Consider the following 22,248-nt stretch of genomic DNA (forward strand, 5'->3'; position numbering starts at 1 on the left):
TTCAAGGTCCTGGAGTGGTCTAACCAGTCTCCAGATCTCAACCCCATAGAAAATCTTTGGAGGGAGTTGAACGTCCATGTTGCCCAGCGTCAGCCTTAAAACATCACTGCTCTAGAGGAGATCTGCATGTACACTAGGAATGGGCCAAAATACCATCAACAGTGTGAGAAAACCTTGTAAAGACTTACAGAAAATGTTTGACCTTTTCCAACAAAGTGTATATAACAAAGTATTAGGATGAAATTTTGTTATCGACCAAATACTTATTTTCCACCATAATTTGAATATAAATTCTTGAAAAATCCTACAATGTTATTTTCTGTATTTTTTTTTTTTTATTTTGTCTCTCATAGTTTAGGTATACCTATGATGCAAATTACAGGCCTCTCCCATCTTTTTAAGTGGGAAAACTTGCACAGTTGGTGGCTGACTAAATACTTTTACTCCACTGTATATATGTACGTATGTATATATATATATATATATATATATATATATATATATATATATATATATTACAGTGTATAAGAAGATTGTGAGGAAGATAGTTTTAAACAATGAATGAATGACAGTGTGAGTTACATTTAACCCTGATGATTGTAGCATTTTCAGGTTTAACATGTTTGGGTACTATAGATCCTTTGTACTTGACCTAACGATGTCAGTCCAGCATGGCCCTGCCCACTTCTGGGGGGGTAAAACAGACGCAACTTTCCAGATCCCAGTGCCAAAACCCACATACAAAACCAGTCACAGAAGCACTCTCAGCATGAAAGCACTTGCTATATGATAATCAGAAGAACAAAAACACAACATACCAGTTTAGGTTAAAAATCTACAGAACATTTCTAGTCTGTACCTCTAGTAGTCATTCTTTCATTTCCTTTATTACAGTTTTCAGTGTTAACTGTTTAACAAAGTTATCAAGTTCAGATGTCTTTGTTGTTTAATAAAGACACTTTTTAACAATATGCCTTTTGGAAAGGTTCAGGAATGTTTATTATTATTATTATTATTATTATCTCATCTTCTATACTGCTTTATTCTGTATATATGGTCCCTGTATACAGGGGGCCTTGAGCCAATCCAAGAAGACACACACTGGCTCTTTTATTATGTTATTCCGTCATTATGCTCATTGACACACTACAAGCAATTTGGGAACACCCATTAGCCTCATCTGCATGTCCATGGACTGTGGCAGGAAACTAAAGTACAGTTCCCAGAGAAAATCCACCAAGCACGAGGCAGGAATTGAACCCAGCTCTGGAGGTGTAAGGGCGACTAACCACTAACCTACCATGCCACCTATTATCATTACTGTATAGATCAACGCATACACACATTTCTAAAATGTAGATTATTTCAGATTTTATTTTATTTATTCTCTTTAAACTTCCTGTGATTACCGGCCAGGAAATAATAATAATATAATTTATTATTATTATTATACCATCTTATATTTTTAGGTTTATCTAATGACGTCAACTATTGGCAAACCTTTTTTTTTTTCTTTTTAAAGAAGAGCTTGCGTGTCGTTTTCGCTGTAGTCGATCGAGAACGTACTCGAGATGTAACCTGAGGAGCGACATCTCTCGAGCACTTTCTCGATCGAATATAGAACATGGGTAGACGTAACGCGTCACGTTTTAACAGCGTCAGCTTTCGTTACACCGCGGAGAGGCGCCAAAAACAGCAGCCGAGGAGAGAACTGTTACTGCTTGTACACGCACATGGTGTACAGACATGTTAAGTGTAATTCCAAACCTCAGGGAAGGGTTAAGGGGGCAAGTGAACAATGCGTCATCACTTCTCCGGAAGTGGGCATGCAAAATTTCCCATCAGCCATTGCGCCTCATGGGAGCACGGAAAAATGTACAGATTAATTATTGTGCATTTTTACAGACTAATAGCCTATACAATAGTAAGAATTTATTGATTAACTTATTTTTTGTATTTACATAAAATATTTTAAATTGTTATTGCCGTTATTTATAATAATAATAATAATAATAACCATCTTGTAAATTAATAATTTTTACGAGTTTTACAAATATTAATATCATCAACAGTGGCGTCCGGTCAATAATAGGTGCTGAGGCCCCCTAAAGTTAGGCAGAGAAGAATGCTACTTTAACGTGTAATTATTTAACATAATGATTTATTTTTAATAATGAAATAAAGTCATTTGGTCACAATATTCCGCTGTATTTCTTAATATAATTTATTTACAATAAAAAAATCTAGACAAAACAGCCAGACAAATGAGTGTCTATGTAGGCACGTAATTTTTTTTTAAGCATGTGATTTGATAATGAGCTCTAATTGGATTTTTTTTTAATTATCCTTGGGGCGCAGCACTGTGGGGCGCCCCGAACCCTCCCACTTTTGTTCTTAGCGAAGCAATATTGTTTGTAAATATTTGGGCTCATGTGATTGGACCATTCTCAACTTAACGGTCAGCAGATTGTTAGTTATTGTATCGAATAGTGATTGATGTGGAAGCAGATAAATATGCGAGAAAATTCAGTCATTTCTTTGGTCATAAACCCCCTCACAAGGCAATTGAACAAAGAAAGAAAAAAAGTTAAAAAGCTTGGACCAGAGCGACCTGATCTTCTAATTAAGCAGGCCAAGCTAACACTTTGTGCTTTTCCAGCACTTCTTATGGCTATTTACAGGCGATTATTAAAAGTTTCATTTTAATTTGTTTCAATATTTATTCAGTATTTTATTTATGGAGTGTAAATTTTCCACAGTAGCAGCAAAAGTTATCCGAGATCTCCTTCATTTTTAAGCACAATTTTACTCCACACACATACTTTCTCTGAAACATATTTTATAAAAAATTTATTTAACAATAACATCATCTTAGTTGGTCAATTACTTATATTAATCAATTAATTAATTATTTATTTAATTAATTACAGCAATTATATACTTATACCGAATTAATCTCTGTTTATTCCATCCCTGTACCTGTAAAGGAACTCTCCAATGTGTTGATGCCATTTCCTTAGGTGTGGTCACACTGTTCAGAGGATATGAGTACTGTTGAGTTGACACTGCATATTTCAAAAGTCTGGACTATACAGTATATATTATATATTAATTAAAAAGATGAGTGAAGTCTCAGTTAAATGATTACATAAATATTATAAAAATCTTGGTCATATACTTGCTTTTACTTAAAGTCTATTTCTGTTTTTTTTTAAATACTATTACTATTATATTATATACTATTGATACTGCTATTGAATTTTATATTTTTTACTACGAGAAGGAGAAGTAGGATAAATATTTAATAATGAAATTAAACTTTCTTTCGGCAGGGGTCGTCATATCAGATCTTAGAAGAAGGGAGCACACACTTAAAGTACACTGTGGATTGAAACACAGCCATTACGTTTTTTCTCAGCGTTTGAATAAGGAACAGGAAGTAGGGTACTATTTAAGACACAGCCCTTGAATGGGTGAAATAGCGTAAAGTAAGGCGGGATCTGTCCTGATTGGTTGACGCGCCTGGAGACAGGTCGTGTTCCTATTGGACGGTAATCTTCGGGGCGGGACAACCGGTGGCGTAGGTTTACACAGTGTGGAGCGCGCTATAAGTAAGAGATGAGCGCTGTGTGTGTATGTTAGAGATCTTCTGAAGACCTGAAAGCAAAGCAGGAACATGATCAACTGGAGGGTAAGGAAAAAAAGTCTTTAATTTATTCATGTCGCGAGATCTAGTCTGTATTTACTCACTCATGGATGAGAGACAGGTCTGACCTCCTACATGAAGACTTTGAGGAGTGTGTTAGACAAAGTGTAGGTTTCACACCGAGCCTGTTTATTACTGACCTTTATTTAGCATCATATAGTCGTGTAAAGTTGTAATATATAAAACATAAACCCTTATTATAAACAATAATGTCATGAATATCTTGTTTTGCTTGTAAGCCAGAGAGGCATTGGCCTGTAATATAGTCATGTCTGTAATTTATCATATATACTTAAGATGTATTCACAGAGATATAAAGTTAAGGTGTAACAAAGTAGCAGCAGTAAAACAGCTGCTCTGCCATCTTTAGATCGCCCCCCCCAACCCCCCTCAATCACACCCCTCCCCCACCCCTAACCCCCCCCACCACCCACCCCAACCCCCCTCAATCACACCCCACTCCCCCTCCAGAAAGCCCTCAGCTGTTTTGGACGTTTCTAGATTGTTCTCAGTACTCATGTTTATTTGGTGGTTTACATAGTGTAGTAGTATTAGGTGTTTTTAAGAGAATGAGTCAAAAACATTATCCACACTTTGTCTGTCGAAGTAATTTTAAAATAACCTTTAGAAAAGACAAATACATAATTTTTCGACATTACTGTATATCCTTGCTTCTTAGGACTCTTTGTCCGTCTGTCAAAAAGCTTTCCTGTTCCCTCTTTAAAAATTGGTTTAGGCTGAGCCGCGGACACACTGCTGTCTTCACTTCTTCATCAGTAGCGAATCTTCGTCCTCATAGTCCTGCTTTCAGGGAACCAAACAGGTGAAATTCAGATGAAGTGAGATCAGGACTATAGGGAGGACGTTTTAACACCGACAGTGTGGGCAGAAGTGTGCGAGCGTGCATCATTATGCCCCCTTGGATATCAGTCCTCTACGTTTAATCCAAAGATTAGGCTTCAGCCCTTTAATAAGTGTCTCACTTTAACAAGCACTGTCGATTATTGAACATTTTTCCCGATAATGTTCCAACACTGGCCCTTGAAAATCCCAGAAAATTGCGAGCATCAATTTTCCAGCTAATGGTTGACTTTTTCTTGGTCAGTGATGTTTCTGTTCCATGCTCTGGCGTTCACTCTAGGGCTTGCAGTGATGAATCTGCGTCTCGTCTTTTCTTTAAGAAACTTTCACCTGCCTCAGAGTATCCAATAGAGGAAAAATTTTGTTTGCAGATATCCAAACACTTCTGTTATTGCTCTTCCATGAGATGTGCAGCCAACAGTAGTTTTAATATAACCGGAGTGCAGATCATTTTGGATTCACCCTCGTACATGTATTCAATTCAGATTTATTATACATTTTCAGTTACTACTCTCAGTGCATTTATAAGAATGATCGTGTTGATTGGCTCAGTGTACACACCTGTCTGTTTATTAATTCTCATCATTTTTTTTAAACTCTTCTGTTTTAGGCTTTGGAAAATGTTCCCCTGCTGTTCTACATTCTGGCAGCCAAGACTCTTCTCTTGTGTCTTGCGTTTGCTGGAGCCAAACTGTATCAGCAAAGGAAAGCAGAAGCCGCACTGAAACAGCAGTTAGAGGCGAAGAGAAAACTTGCACAGGAAACACAGGAACTGATTGACAACAAGAAGGATGACTGAACAGCTTGGAGCGCTCGAGAGAGCAGAATAAACAGAGTAAGCAGTGTGTCTGTGGACCATTAAAAGCTGTGAACACAGATCTGTGCACATATCAAGTTGACACATCATTCTTCATGAATATCAGCGCGGCTGTGATGCAGTCGTAGGAAGGAGGATACAGCCAAAGTACTGAAGAACAGCAGATATCCAGCAGAACAGTGTGACCTTGAGTGTGATATTGCTTTAACGTAACAGTTCCACAAATACCATTTATTATCAAGAGATTATGACTTGTTTGTTTATTTATCGGCTATTTTGTTCTGCCAACACGTATCCTTTCACGCCTGGCAGAACTACCTAACTGCGATTGGCGAAGCTGGCGACCAACAGTTGGTGTAATTAGCAGGGAAGAAATTAGTTTTAAGTTCTTACTGGTAGCCAAAAGGTGAGGAGAATAAACCTATGGAGTGTCGGACAGTCCAGTGTCTCTTTATATTTCCTCTTATTCCACTCTAGAATATCAGCTCACTTCTGGAGTTTCAGGCTTGAACCCCAAATAGCATTAAATGGAAAGCTAATGCGTTATGTAGGGAGTAGAATCCACTTATACATGTCCCACAAATTAAGTAGTGCCCTTGTTCAGGGGTTGGAGACGGTTTTGGGATTTAGCCTTGTGTTAGAATCTAGTTAGCTTTGTAGTTTGTGTTAGTGGCGAATAGAACAGCATGGGTGGTTCAGAGGTAATTCGGGAATGGCTTATAAGCAATTTACTAAGGAAACACAGTGTTGTTTAAGATGACATGACCTTATCAGATGTGTTTGCTGAAACTGCTTCCATGACTGGGTTTGAATGTGGGTTTTGGCAGGCAGCTACCCTCTTCTCAGTACTGCCGACTGTACAGACCTACTGTCACCCATACTGGCAACCATCATCTAGTGTACTTACCACTTGTAGTACATCTGTGACGCCAAGTGATACATATCGCTAAACATCTCAGAGCTAGTACAGTCTACTATCACCACTTGTGGAGTTATTAAGGATATTTGATATCTCATGGAACATTTTATGGTTCAAGTAAAAGCCATAAGATTTGCCATTTATCTTCATTACAGTAATTCTTGCTAACAAAATGAAGTGCTCACTACACAATCACTTGTCCTCATTTGGCTGACAGCGTTCACTTGTGCTCCCACCTGTCCCGGTTTTTCACAGGACAATCCCTATTTTGTGCTGCCTGTTCTGGAAACCATGTTTCCCAGGGCACGAAATGTCCTGGTTTTTGTGTCCAATTATATAAATCTGCATTGCACCTTTTATCACACAAGCTCACCAGAACTGGTTGCCCATGACAATAAACACAATGTTGGACCACTGCAGTGTGCTGGCAGGCAAATGACCGTTATGTTCATTGTATGTTTGTAATCATTATTCTCTTTAATGGTTAACTATGCCACCTTTATTAATAAGTGTGGTTTTACAAATACTGTATATAAAACTACTGTGTAACTACTGTATAACAGGAGTCAAGTCAGAGGAACAGGATTGTGGAAGTACTAGGCCTCAAAAAAAGTTTTATAGTGACTGGCAAAAACCTGAAGAAAACATCAGCTGGCTTAAACCAACATGCATTGGGCTACATGCAGCATCTGTCCAAAAATTTGTTGTGAAGTATGAAGGAAGAACCACATGGGATGTGCATGCCCCAACTAAACAACACCAAAGAACACTTCAGTCTAAATGCGAAATGAAGGTCGTTTCCTAAAAACTACATGATCAAAAATGAAGATTTAACTGAGAAAGATACAGCAAAGAAGCCAAATTGATTTTTGCACCACAGCACATGTGGAAATTTCCAAAAGTAAAGCATGCCAATGTTTAAGCATCATTCGTAAGCAGCCGGTCATTGCTGCCAAGCATGCTTTACCCAAGGAGTAAGTGACTGGTTTGAATACGTCTGTAAATGGGATCTTAAATCTTTTCTCACTCACTTACTCACTCACTCATCGTCTACACCACTTTATCTTGTATACGGGGCACGGGAGCCTGGAGTCTATCCCAGGAGTCTTGGGGCACAAGGCGGGGTACACCCAGGACGGGGTGCCAATCCATCACAGGGCACACACACATGATGGATGAATGAATGAATGAATGAAGTAATCTCACAGGTATATCCTGTTCACAATGTAAATAATTACAATCACTAATGATGGTTAACCCCTCAATGAAAGATTGGGATCTGACCCATTTTCCTGATGAAATTGCTGCAACTAGTCTACAGCCATCCTTATTGAAACTCTTACTGACAAATCTTACCTGATTTAACAGTGTTCTGCTGAGGTGTGTGGCCGGGTTGGGGGTACTGGTACAGCGCAGGCCAAAAGGTGACCACCTGTCAAAATTTAATTGGGCTAAAGGGAGCACAGCTCACACACTGACTCTAGAGTCGCTTTAATGATATAACTGTAAATATTTTATGTGAGAAAAAGTGTTTGCATAGTCTATTTAGCATCATGTTAGTGTTTTTTAATGTTATAATATAGCCAGTGTATTTCACTCTGACTTTTCTGTTTCCACAGTGATGTACAAACACACACGCTCTCCGTGGAGAAAGTGCTGAAAAAAAGCCATGTGTGGAGCTGCTTCCTTAGTTTACCCGGAGCTAATCAATGTTGTGTGCTACATTTTTATACTATACTATTATTTATTGCACTGTGAAGCCTGTTTATAAAAATGAAATATAAATAAATAAAATGGATACCTTTTAGACCATTTACACACTTTGTATGAGTGTCCTGCCAGTGTGAGGTGTTCATGTAAATAAATAAATAGTATACTAACTTTAGAAAGGGTTATATCTCCTGTAATGTAATGCAAAGCCATAAATACAGTTAAATACCACATGGGTGCTCAATCAGATGGAGATCTGGAGGATTTAAGGACCGGGTCCATAGCCTTGACGTCTTTCCCTGTTGGGTAATTTTATTTTAAATTGTAATTTTGTTTTCCCATTTTTGTAGGATGAGGCCAGGTGGGCTGGCCTTAGGTCATAGGTGAGCCTCGAATGCACACCTAAAGCTTAAACTCCAATGAAATAAAAATAAAAAAAACCTAATGAATTTAAAAAATCTCTAGTGAATTACAAGACTAATGCTTTTACTAAGGATTCATTCAACACACAACGGAGTTCCTCTGGAAAGACTGGAATGGCAAAGCCACTTTTTAATTTGATTCATTTATTTTTCTATACATTGAAGACATTTTGGTTTTGAGCTCAAAAGAAGAATACTAGACAACAGATGAAAATTTCCTGCTGTCCACAAATGAGACGTTATTTGAAGATATAATCCTGAAGCTTATTTAATGAATAAGGGTTACATTCAAAAACACCAAATACTGACCAGAGTACTGAGATGCTACGAATCACAGGGTGCATATTAAAGTTTTTACTTTCTTTATCCTCTGACAGTGGCTTAGACTAATTTTCACAGACAACAGAACACAACAGATCACATCAGATCAATTTATGTAACAGATGAAACAACACTCAAGGCATGTCGAACGTGTAGCACGTACAGTAATAAGGCGATCTTTTTCAAGGGCCGCATTCAGAGATGACTCGAGTTCCTTTTATTAACAATCAATTTGATTTCAATTTGCGTGAAGCTCTTAGGACGGTTCGGTCTGGAGTTACCACATTTAAAGACGTGTGCTTTTGTTTAAGCCAGAAAGAAGGGGGATAGAAAGTGACTGAAAGGGGGAAGCTGATGCTGGGAGAGAAATAAAGTGGCCACTTTTTGATAAAAGAGACAAAACACATTACATTTGCAAAAACACACACAAAAAAAAGGAGAATAAAATAGCAGTTTATAAAACCTTACACAGCGCAGATTAAAATGAACCAAACACTTCAACAAAACACCTCCAAGGCTGGCATAACCACAATTACTTTTTTCATATTTCCTTAATAAATGAAATAATCATTTAAAAACTGCATTAATATTTACTCAGGCTTTCTTTGTGCAATATTACAATTAGTTTGATCTGAATCATTAAAGTGTGACAAAAGGGGTAAAATACTTTTTCCTGGGACTGTACATATTTTCATATACATTTTATACATTTTCATATACATGATAAATATTTAGCACTTTTTTGCATAATTAATATTTTTGTGACCAGCCCTTGAGATATTTTGATTTGATCTCCCCAATAAGGACGGTTTGGACCCCCTGCATTACAGAGACGCGCGATACTCCTATAAAAAACCTATTTAAAAAGACTTATGTTTTTGTTGGGAACGTATGGCAGACAAACATTATTAGATCATTATTAGCTGCAGTTTCAGTAGTAACTCATACCTACACACACTTAACTCTGAATACGGCCCGAAGTGCATAATAATCCAAGAATTTTTGAAAACTGCAGCAACATTAATTACAATTTTGCACAATACTAGAATCAACATAGACAGACACCACGCTACGACATAATGACAAGGATTTGGTCGACATCGGTGGCCCTCAACAGTGCAAAGTGGACTTTTACACAAACATACAAAGGTATCTAAAAACAAACAAAAAAAAAAAAAAAAACACACACACACGGGCTAGTGCCCTCAAATTGCCACTTTCTCTGTAATGCATGTAATGCTAAGGAGAAGTGCCTTATGTTAATTCTAATAAAATGAACGCACTAAAAGTGCATAAATGCACTTTTAAATATCTTGTTCTACTTTAATTAACCATATTAACATCAGAATTATATGCGATACTAAAGATGGGATTGATTTTCCATTTCAGTATTTGCTGCCTCTGTGGTAATGTGAAAGGTAAGTCTGGGTTACCAGTTTGATTACTCGTTTGCCAGACCGGTCAGTACAGTAAATTCACTTCTTGACAGAGGGAGAATAATCTGGGCGCCGAGTCTGAATGATTTTGGGGCGCGCTCGTGATCCTCCCTCTGGTTCATCTTCACCACCTGAGCTGTCGTCTTCACAAACATGAACGATCACACTGGGAGTCGTGGTGGTTCCGGTGTGCAACTCGTACTGCTCACCTAAAACAGGAAATTATTATTAGTTTTAAACGGATTATAATAAGTTTTATTACCTTTTTATTACAATTTTTATTTTATAACTTTGAACTCCGGATCTTTTGAAGTATACTCAAAAAGCCTCAGCCTTGTTCTAGGGCTGTGTGATTAATAAACATTTACATTCAAGTACGGTTTTGGATTCCAAAGATTATAAAAACAAGATAACCAAAATTCGACAATTTACAGCATTCCATTAAACAATGATTTTTAATGATCAGCATCATTCTCTCCCTAAAATGCAACCACAGGGGGGCGCAATCCAGTGCCTTCTTGTGCCAGTCCCAAGTCTGAATAAATGCAGGGGGTTGTGTCAAGAAGGGCTAAAATTGCCAAATTAATGATGCGAATCACAAATATAATTTCCATACCGGATCGGTCGTGGCCCAGGTTAATAACGACCGCCACCGGTGCTGTTGACCTACAGGGTGCCGGTGGAAATTGGGCTACTGTTGGTCGAAAAAGGAGGGGAGGAAGGCGTGTCCGAAAGCAGAGAGAGAAGAGGAAAATTAAGAGTTTAGGAGTGATAGTAGGGACTTAGTGATAGTTGGGAATATGACAGGGAAGGGAAGAGAGTTGGTCGCTATGATGCAGAGAAGGAAGGGTATATACTGTGCAACCGGGAGACCAGGTGGAAAGGTAGCAAGGCTAAAAGCTTAGGATCAGGATTCAAATTGTTTTACCATGGTGTGGATAGGAAAAGAAATAGAGTAGGAGTTAAACTAAAAGAGGAGTTTGTTAGGAATGTTCTAGAGGTGAAGAGAGTATCAGACAGGTTGATGAGTATGAAGCTGGATATTGAAGGGGTGATGTTCAATGTTGTTAGTGGTTATGCCCCACAGGTAGGATGTGAGTTAGAAGAGAAGGAGACATTCTGGAGTGAGTTAGATGAAGTGATGCAGAGCATCCCCAGAGATGAGAGAGTGGTGATTGGTGCAGACTTTATTGGACATGTCGGGAAAGGAAACAGAGGTGATGAAAATGTGATGGGCAGGTTTGGGCTTTAGGACAGGAATGTAGAAGGACAGATGGTGGGGGACTTTGCAAAGAAGATGGAAATGGCAGTAGTAAATACTTTCTTCCAGAAAAGGCAGGAACATGGGGTGACATATAAGAGTGGAGGCAGAAGCACTCAGGTCGACTACATCTTGTGTCGTCGTTGTAATCTGAAAGAGATCAGTAACTGCAAAGTGTTGGTAGGGGAGAGTGTAGCCAGACAACACAGAATGGTGGTGTGTAAAAAAAAACCTGGTGGTGAGGAAGGCGACGAGGACAAAGGCAGAGCAGAGGAAAAAGTGGTGGAAGCTGAGAAAGGAAGAATGTTGTGAAGTCTTTAGGGAGGAGTTGAGACAGGCTATGTGTGGTCAGGAGGGGCTTTCAATTGACTGGACAACTACAGCCAATGTGATCAGGGAGACAGGTAGGAGGGTACTTGGTGTATCATCAGTTAAGGCAAAAGTGGACAAGGAGACTTGGTGGTGGAACAAGGAAGTCCAGGAGTGTATACAGGAAAACAGGCTAGCTAAGAAGAAGTGGGACACTGAGAGGACTGAAAAGAGTAGACAGGTGTACAGGGAGATGCAGCGTAAGGTGAAGGTAGAGGTGGCAAAGGCCGAACAAAGAGCATATGAGGACTTGTATGCTAGATTGGATAGTAAGGAGGGTGAGGTGGATCTGTACAGGTTGGCGAGGCAGAGAGACAGAGATGGAAAGGATGTGCAGCAGGTTAGAGTGATTAAAGATAAAGATGAATATGTACTGACAGATGCCCGGAGGGTAATAGGAAAATTAAAGGAATACTTTGTTGATTTAAGTTGATGAATGAGGAAAATGAAAGTGAACAAAGAGTAGAAGAGGTGACTGTTGTGGAGCAGGAAGTAGCAAATACAGTGGTGTAAAAAAACTATTTGCCCCCTTTCTGATTTCTTATTCTTTTGCATGTTTGTCACACAAAATGTTTCTGATCATCAAACACATTTAACTATTAGTCAAAGATAACGCAAGTAAACACAAAATGGCCCCAACCCTACATGGCCCTGTGTGAAAAAGTAATTGCCCCCTGAACCTAATAACTGGTTGGGCCACCCTTAGCAGCAATAACTGCAATCAAGCGTTTGCGATAACTTGCAACGAGTCTTTTACAGCGCTCTGGACGAATTTTGGCCCACTCATCTTTGCAGAATTGTTGTAATTCAGCTTTATTTGAGGGTTTTCTAGCATGAACCGCCTTTTTAAGGTCATGCCACAACATCTCAATAGGATTCAGGTCAGGACTTTGACTAGGCCACTCCAAAGTCTTCATTTTGTTTTTCTTCAGCCATTCAGAGGTGGATTTGCTGGTGTGTTTTGGGTCATTGTCCTGCTGCAGCACCCAAGATCACTTCAGCTTGAGTTGACGAACAGATGGCCGGACATTGTCCTTCAGGATTTTTTGGTAGAAAGTAGAATTCATGGTTCCATCTATCACAGCAAGCCTTCCAGGTCCTGAAGCAGCAATACAACCCCAGACCATCACACTACCACCACCATATTTTACCGTTGGTATGATGTTCTTTTTCTGAAATGCTGTGTTACTTTTACGCCAGATGTAACGGGACACGCACCCTCCAAAAATTCAACTTTTGTCTCGTCGGTCCACAAGGTATTTTCCCCAAAGTCTTGGCAATCATTGAGATGTTTTTTAGCAAAATTGAGACGAGCCTTAATGTTCTTTTTGCTTAAAAGTGGTTTGCGCCTTGGAAATCTGCCATGCAGGCCATTTTTGCCCAGTCTCTTTCTTATGGTGGAGTCGTAAACACTGACCTTAATTGAGGCAATTGAGGCCTGCAGTTCTTTAGATGTTGTCCTGGGGTCTTTTGTGGCCTCTCGGATGAGTTGTCTCTGCTCTCTTGGGGTAATTTTGGTCGGCCGGCCACTCCTGGGAAGGTTCACCACTGTTCCATGTATTTGTTATTTGTGGATAATGGCTCTCACTGTGGTTTGCTGGAGTCCCAAAGCTTTAGAAATGGCTTTATAACCTTTACCAGACTAATAGATCTCAATTACTTTTGTTCTCATTTGTTCCTGAATTTCTTTGGATCTTGGCATGATGTCTAGCTTTTGAGGTGCTTTTGGTCTACTTCTCTGTGTCAGGTAGCTCCTATTTAAGTGATTTCTTGATTGAAACAGGTGTGGCAGTAATCAGGCCTGGGGGTGACTACAGAAATTGAACTCAGGTGTGATAAACCACAGTTAAGATATTTTTTAACAAGGGGGGCAATCACTTTTTCACACAGGGCCATGTAGATTTGGAGTTTTTTTCTCCCTCAATAACGTAAACCTCCATTTAAAAACTGCATTTTGTGTTCAATTATGTTATCTTTGACTAATAGTTAACCTTTTTCTGATAATCAGAAACATTTAAGTGTGACAAACATGCAAAAGAATAAGAAATCAGGAAGGGGGCAAATAGTTTTTCACACAACTGTATTAGTAAAAGTGAGGTGAGAAGGACATTGAAGAGGATGAAGAATGGAAAGGCTGTTGGTCCTGATAACATACCTGTGAAGGTATGGAAGTGCTTAGGAGAGGTGGCAGTAAAGTTTCTAACTAGTTTGTTTTACAAGATCTTGGAGAGTAAGAGGATTCCAGAGGAATGGAGGAGAAGTGTATTGGTGCCGATTTGTAAGAACAAGGGAGATGTGCAGAGCTGTGACAATTACAGAGGCATAAAGCTAATGAGCCATACAATGAAGCTGTGGGAAAGAGAAGTGGAAGATAGGTTAAGGGCAGAGGGGAGCATTTGTGAGCAGCAATATGGTTTCATGCCTAGAAAGAGTACATCAGATGTACAGTAGTATTTGCTTTGAGGATGCTGGTGGAGAAGTACAGAGAACGTAATAAAGAGTTGCATTGTGTCTTTGTTGATTTAGAGAAGTTGTGCGACAGGGTGCCGAAAGAAGAGCTGTGGTGTTGTATGAGGAAGTCTGGAGTGGCAGAGAAGTATGTTAGAGTGGTGCAGGACATGTATGAGAGCTGTAAGACAGTAGTGAGATGTGCTGTAGGTGTGACAGAAGAGTTCAAGGTGGAGGTGGGTCTGCAAGGATCGGCTCTAAGCCCCTTTTTGTTTACTCTGGTGATGAACAGGATGACAGATGAGGTTAGACAGGAGTCTCCATGGACTATGATGTTTGCAGATGACATTGTGCTTTGTATCGAGAGCATGGAACAGGTGAAAGAAAATTTGGAGAGGTGGAGGTATGCTCTGGAAAGCAGAGGAATGAAGGTTAGCTGCAGTAAGACGAAATACATGTGTGTGAATGAGAGGAACCAAGAGGAACAGTGAGGATACAGGGAGCAGAGGTAAAGAAGGTGCAGGACTTTAAGTACTTAGGGTCCACGGTCCAGAGCAACGGAGAGTGTGGAAAGGAGGTGAAGAGGCGGGTACAGGCAGGTTGGAATGGGTGGAGAAAGGTTTCAGGTGTGTTGTGCGACAAAAGAGTATCAGTGAGAATAAAAGGAAAGGTGTACAGGACAGTGGTGAGACCAGCGATGCTCTACAGCTTAGAGACAGTGGCTCTGAAGAAAAGACGGGAGGCAGAGTTGGAGGTAGCATCGCTGAAGATGTTGAGGTTCTCCTTGGGAGTGTTAAGAATGGATAGGATCAAGAATGAGTTCATCAGAGGGACAACCCATTAGATGTTTTGGAGATAAAGTCAGAGAGGCCAGATTGAGGTGGTTTGGACATGTTCAGAGGAGAGATGGTGAATACATCGGTAGAAGGATGCTGAGGTTGGAACTGCCAGGCAGGAGGTCTAGAGGAAGACCAAAGAGGAGATTTATGGATGCAGTGAGAGAGGACATGAAGTTAGTTGGTGTGAGAGAAGAGGATGCAGAGGATAGGGTTAGATGGAGGCAATTGATTCGCTGTGGCGACCCCTGAAAGGGAACAGCCGGAAGACAAAGAAGTCCCAACACACTCTAATAAATAAAAATAAGTAAATAAATAAATAAAAATACACAAAAAAGGGCCAAATATTATCCAAATATAAACATTAGCCAAATATGTATACTGTAGCTTTATTACATATTCATGTACTTTGTTTCAATAAAATTGGCCTATATATTTAGATTCAAGATTCAAAGATCTTTATTAATCCCAGAGGGAAATTATTCTTGGTTACAGTTCCTTAAAGGTTTTTTCCGGGAGTAAATTAAAAGAGTAATAAATTACAACAACAAAATAAATAAATAAATAAATAAATAAAAATAATAATTATAATAATAATATATATATATATATATATATATATATTTAAAAACACTCTGAATTATTTTTAAGGCAAAGATGAAGGAGAACCCCATTTATTTTTATTATTACCACAAGTAATAATTAATTGTAACCTGCTTATTAACTATTGTTTAGAGCATGAAGCCTATAATTTCTTTTAAATCATGTCCCAAATTACACTATTGAACATATTGAATATTGTTTTAATTTAAAATCTTATAATCATGGGCAAAAGTTCATTAATTTGAGTGTCCTAAGTAGTCGACCCCACCCCCATCACCCAGACATGAAGAATGGGAGAGAGAGGAACAAGCTGTTTTTGGTAATGTCTTGGTAACACTCCATAGTATAGCTAATGTTTTGGAAATTCTTGAAAATGCTTTTCAACAGTGAAAGAGTTTTTAACTCTTTCAGACCATGGCATTAGTTGCCACTGTTGGGCCCTTGATAAGGGCGTGTGCCAAATGCTGTAAATAAATAAATAAAAAGTAATAATAATAAAAAAAAACAAATTGCCAAAGTCTAGCCCATTTTATTTTATGATTTTAGACTGCAAGTCCCATTTAGCAAAGGTTAATTGTGATTATCCCACAGTAAGGCTAAGAAAGCATCAGCAATGATGTGTAAAAACTAATCTGAGATCAGATTTTCAATTCTGTACTGATGCTGCTGTTGTGTGTATTTACCTGGACCAAGTTTGGAGACAGCACACAGTAGGTCATAATTAATGATGGGCGTAGCATCTTGAGACTGCGCCCAACCCACTGGAGGAGAGGCTGGAGGAGAAATTAGGAACTGCTTTTCTGGTTTTGGAGGCTCTAGTCGAGGACTGCCAATATGCACAGACTATAGGAAGAACAGAGCAGGGACAGATTGGAGAGAATGGAGACAAATGGAAAAACAGGGTCAATAAAAAAAAAAAACCACCAAATATATTAACTCTCCATAAAACAATCCATATTTCCTTTTTACCTTCTTTGTCTTTTGCACCTTTATCACTGGCCAGTCCTTAAACTGATGCAACTTTTACGGGTCTTATTAGGAAATAACTTATATAAAATTAAATAAACCGTTATCAAAGTTACATATTTAACAGTCAGTTTATGACTTCAGGTCATACAATGCCCAGCTTAAAAGGTTGCACGATCTAAGAATTTGTTGACTACAGCATAAATTTGCAATGGCATAGTTGAGAATATTATGCAACAGAACATTTATTTAAATGAACACCAGGTTCAGTTGGCTGAAGTCTTAATGATAGGACACTTGGACCACTTTGTAAAGTTTTTTTCAGAACATCCCAAAGACTTTTAGTGGTTGCTGAGTCAAATGTAAAGTAATTTCTCATGCTTCCAGAACAAATATTAATTAAAAGCTGTCATAGAAAAGAAAAAACATTCAGGACATTCAGGTCGTCATCTGACTTCATTTTATTGCCACATAATGTTTCTAATTCTATACCTGACCAACTGGAGCAACCCCAGATCATCACACTACCTCCAGAGGCGTATACAGTTGACACTGGGCATGATGGATGCATCGCTTTATTTCTTACCCAGAAACACTCATCACTCTGGAATAGGTTGTGTCTGGATGCCATATTAAGTCCAGACACATTTTCTGTTATACTGAGCTTCCAGCCGCATAACACACAGTCTGACTGCTGATCATATCTCTGCTATCCGTTATCACCTAAATGAGGATGGGTTCCCTGTTAAGTCTGGTTCCTTTCAAGGTTTCTTCCTACTGACAGCCCCGGAAGGTTTTCCTTGCCACTTTTACCTTCTTCCAGTTATTTCAGAAATCTCCCTAGTTGTTACCTTTGCTTGATGCAGGGACAAAATGTTGACCTTAAACAGGGTCACATCTTTATCTTGACCACTGAATACTTTTTTCCGACATGGATTTTAGGAAATGAGGAGAAATAATAAAATCATGCCAGTTTATTTATCGGTGCAGAAATTGCACAATAATTTGCTTATTTAAATACAAATTGTGACTTTTCCTTTTTGGACAGCGAGTAAACCCTGGTTGTGGGCTGATGATCATTACCTGGGCGAAGTAGAGGCGCATCTCTTTCCCATTGAAATCACTCTTATGAAGCTTCACTCTTGCCTGAGCTGCAGCCACAGCGTTGGTGAAGTTAATGCGTACACGCCGAAAGCTTTTGAAGAACTGGAAATATACTCCCACATCAAACTGGTGGAACAGTGTCTCGAATTGGTCCTGAAGATGACAAAAAAAAAGAAAAGACAAGAAAGAATTTCCTGTAACTGGGTTGAGACAAAAGTCTTCCTCTACACCCCATCCCCCCCCCCTTTGTTTTTAAAAAACATCATCATACATTCGAATCTGTTGCTTTTCCCAGCTTAGTTAAGCAGATCCTTGTCCACAAGTGTAGCCACCAAGACTGAACATATTGTACCTAGTTTGCGTTAGAAAGTACAGGGCGAATGCTTTTCTGTCACAAATCATGCTGAAAAGCGTCTGAGTGTGGTTACTGGCTGATCAAATGGTGCATCTTTAATTTTAATAATCCACAAGACCTCCTGAGACCAGTATTTAACCCAGCAAATTAAATGAAATATATACTATTTAGATTTTTGCCAGATATATGAATTAATTTAGTATAGGCAATTACATAACGTCAATTAATTTGTGTATAACTCACATAACTGTTTTTTTGTCATAATAACTCAACCCCACTGTACGCATCAACATTTTTGCACACTCTTGTGTTTGAATATCTAAATCACATCATTACTCAATTCAGAAGTGGTATCCATGGGATTTCTCACGCATATGCTATACAACACACTAGTGTAATACGACAGTGTCAGAGACATCACATCTCTTTTGGGTCTCATGAAAGCATGTAGTGAGGCACCTTTACACTGGACTGGTGGGTTCAGTAGGATCTCTGCATCAAAGTGCCTTTACAAAATAGACAAAGCAGAGTATGTACTTCCTGCAGCAGCTCAACAAGTTCAGCCTGCCAAAATCAATAGTGCATTTCAATACCATGATTGTTGTGTACATCTTGATCTGCTTCATCACCATCTGGTACACTGTCTCCACTGCCGAGGACGAAAGAAGAGTGGATACCACACCATTTGCTCTGCTGAGAGAGTGACTGGTTGCATCACTTCAGGACCTGCATGACTCCAGAACACTAAAGTGGGAAAGTCTTTGGCCAACCCCTCCCATTTAAGACACAAAATGTGGGCCATCAGGACAAAACTACTCAGCACAACTGCAGCTGCCCTAATAAACAAGGCCCAGGACCCAGACTTACTTTTATCTTACGCCCATGCTCATTACATGCACCTAAATGATGTGTTTCTACATTCTACACAATAGAAGTTTTGCAATACTTCAGCCAGTGTATTTTTGTACACTGTAGAGTGTTCTTTTAACGCATGTACATGATTTTATATTTTACTTTTTTGAAAGAATAAATTGTAATAATACACACATATGTATACACGCACACACATTTTAGCCTGAAGCCTGCATTTATCTTCTTGACGACATGGAAAGAGTGAATATGTTTCCTCCTTTTAGAAAGAGGGTCAACGGACACCTAATCTAAACATAGGTTTCATTGTTGGAGTCAGGAGTTTATAAGTAACCAATGGCACAAGTTGCTCTTTAAAAAAAAGCATAGATCTATTTTAATCGCCCAAAATTTTTTTGACAGGGCATCAACCAGCCATATTGGTGGGGAACCGAATCCTACCACCACCACATCCCTGCCATCACACAGACTTAATACTGTTATTACTGAGAACGCTTGGTTTTTCTGACAAGGATCACTAATCTATCTAACACGCAGTGAGTACAGTAAAAAAAAAAGCAGTACAATTGTGTGTTCTGGCAAGCAAATTGTAATTGCTCATATTTAACATGTTAGGGAATGATACTCATTCATCGTCTACACTGCTTTATCCTGTCTACAGGTTTGCAGGGGGCATGAAGCCTATCCCAGGACACTTAAGGCACGAGGTGGGGTACACCCTAGATGGAGTGCCCAACCATCCAAGGGCACACACATTCACACACCATCTATACCGCTTTATTCTGTATACAGGGTATACCCTGGATGGGGTAACAATCAATCACAGTGCACAGACATACACATACACTCACAAACTCAGTCACGTGCTGCGGGCAATTTGGAAATGCCAATAAGCCTAATCTGCCTGTCTTTGGACTGTGAGAGGAAACTGGAGTACCTAGAGATAACCCACCAAACATGGGGAGAACATGTAAACTCATTCCCACAGGAATCAAACCTGAAATGTGGGGATACAAAGTGACAGATAACCACCAAGCCACCGTGCCACTGGGAATGATACTAAGGATGGTAAGTTAATCCACAAAGCGATCTGTATTCATATTGTATGAAAACGTCCTTCTGAACCGAACACTGTATTTAGATCTTTATATTATTATAACATAACCTTTTCCTTTCCTGTTTTGTACATTTCTTTCACATTGTCAGGAAAAATAAAGCTACTACAGCATGAGTATTACTATATCTTTTTTTTTCAGTAGAGTGTTGTTTGTATTTGTTTGATAATAAACAGAATAAATACAATATTTTTGTGACTGAGGTATTTTACAGTCTGATTTATTTCTATAGATTAGAGGATATATATATAGTACTCAATATTTTAGAGACACTTGTGCAACAGAAGGTTATACAAACAAGCTTTTATGTTTAAACCTAAAGTATAATAATCGTTTGATCTATTATTATTGTTGTTGTTGTTATTGCTGCGCTTTGATGCTCGCTAGCTACTAAGTACCTCGTGATGATTCATCACACACCTCATGTCGTGTCCCAGTCTGACTGATGTGTAAACAGTGCTAATACATCTAGGCCCCTGCATGCTAAAGCTGAAGCTAGACCGCGCGACGTGTAGCCTACGGTACCTTCACGCGCGTGTCATTGAACACCTCTTCAGAGACTTTACACGCGATCAGCGCGTTCGGTTGTTCGTCGACCTGCACGTCCGCCGTCGCCGCCCCATTCCGTTCATCCGACTCCTGCATGGCGGATGTAAACAATAATAGTCGAGCTCGCGCGCACACACAAACACCGGAGCCGTTTTGGAGGAAAATAAAAACAGGCTGTTTTACGCAGACGGGTGCGCTCGTGACGCAGAGCTCTCCGCGGACACAACGCAGCGCTCCGAGGGCTGTTTCATTATTCAGGGACTTTTACAAAATCCCCAGTGCAGTCAGTCTGGCACCACGTCAGTGTCAGTGTGTGTGTGTGTGTTTTTTTTTTATGGCGCCGAGTTAAATCGTTTCCAAAAGCGGAAATGACGACGTTTGATGTCAAAGCCAGAACAAGTGCAGGGATATTTCTTTTTTCTTTGTTTGTTTCTGCAGTATTGTTCAGCTTCAGCATGTGAAGAATTAATAGTCATTTATAAAAGCTAAATTCATTAATGTAGATTTATACCCAAACGTTGAGTACAGTCACCAGAACACTGATACACACCTCAGTAGGCCAGGTCTAGGCCTCTTTCATCTTGAATTTACATGACTTTTGTTGTGACCTCAAATCTACGTTTCCAAGCTCAGCCAGCACCCCCTTAACACCCCACGTCTAAATGACCCCCCAAATGACGTCACTACTGACCAGGCAAATGACGAACAATGTGTTAGATCAGAAGACGTCATACACACTGGAGGTATCTTATAATGTTTTATTAAACCCTTATAACCCATGCTGTTACTGTTTTAATTAGAAAACCTAACTGTCTATATAAAACATTACACAGTGTGTATGGCATTAACTACCATAGAGTTCTGCACATAAATGATTAAAGATAGTGACAGACAGCATTTAGTGCACTCGGTTTAACTGCATAGCAGTGTGATTTCCAGAGATAGAAAAATCCTTTTTTTTTGTAATAAATATTGTATTGTATTAAAAAAAAAAAAAAGTTACTTTTTAAATAAATAGAAACAAAAATAAGAATGATATTAAAATGATGCTTTGTGTAATTACATTAAAACAATGTTTGTCTATATTAATAAATTTGAATAAATAGCCTAGTAGCTATGAAATTTTAATGCCCCTGCATGCTAAATCTAGAAAACCTACTGAAAACCATTGTCCAGCCTCATAGGTGTGTTGTTTATATTGCTAATCAATGTAAGTTTAAAGGTATATGCTGTTTTCTGATTGTACCTGTACATAGAAAAAAGGTTTATACAGTAAACAGCGTGTGTGATCTAGAAGACTCATTTGAGTACTGATTCTGAACAAGTCAAATATGTGTTAAACATCTATGGGGGCTGAGCCCCCCTTAACTGAAAATCCTAGAAACGCCCCTGTTCTACAGTCAAACTACGGACCGCGGAGGCTATTGATGACTGCTGTATTTATTTTAATATATTCAATTCAATTTTATTTTATTTGTATAGCGCTTTTAACAAATGTCATAGTCGCAAAGCAGCTTTACACAATCGGAAGAATTATTTCTTTAGTCTTTATGGAATGTGAGTGTGCATGAATCAAGATG

General features: G+C 39.0%; 2 protein-coding genes across 2 annotated transcripts; one reads left to right on the forward strand and one right to left on the reverse strand.

Moving 5' to 3' along the window:
- Positions 1–3,573: 3,573 nt before the first annotated feature.
- Positions 3,574–8,119, forward strand: LOC128506689 (small integral membrane protein 11-like). Its single transcript, XM_053477255.1, has 3 exons — positions 3,574–3,691; positions 5,178–5,402; positions 7,923–8,119. Exons 1-2 carry the CDS (start codon positions 3,677–3,679, stop codon positions 5,364–5,366), a joined length of 204 nt encoding a protein of 67 aa, XP_053333230.1. The 5' UTR covers positions 3,574–3,676; the 3' UTR covers positions 5,367–5,402; positions 7,923–8,119.
- A 661-nt stretch (positions 8,120–8,780) lies between these two features.
- On the reverse strand, positions 8,781–20,996 carry rcan1b (regulator of calcineurin 1b). The gene is made up of 4 exons (XM_053477680.1): positions 20,645–20,996; positions 17,759–17,932; positions 16,393–16,552; positions 8,781–10,401 (listed from the first exon to the last, which is right to left on the reverse strand). The coding sequence occupies exons 1-4, from the start codon at positions 20,762–20,764 to the stop codon at positions 10,232–10,234; spliced, it is 624 nt and encodes a 207-aa protein (XP_053333655.1). The 5' UTR covers positions 20,765–20,996; the 3' UTR covers positions 8,781–10,231.
- Positions 20,997–22,248: the final 1,252 nt, after the last annotated feature.

This window comes from Clarias gariepinus, chromosome 18, assembly GCF_024256425.1.
Source record: "Clarias gariepinus isolate MV-2021 ecotype Netherlands chromosome 18, CGAR_prim_01v2, whole genome shotgun sequence".
NCBI classification, from domain to species: Eukaryota; Metazoa; Chordata; class Actinopteri; order Siluriformes; family Clariidae; genus Clarias; species Clarias gariepinus.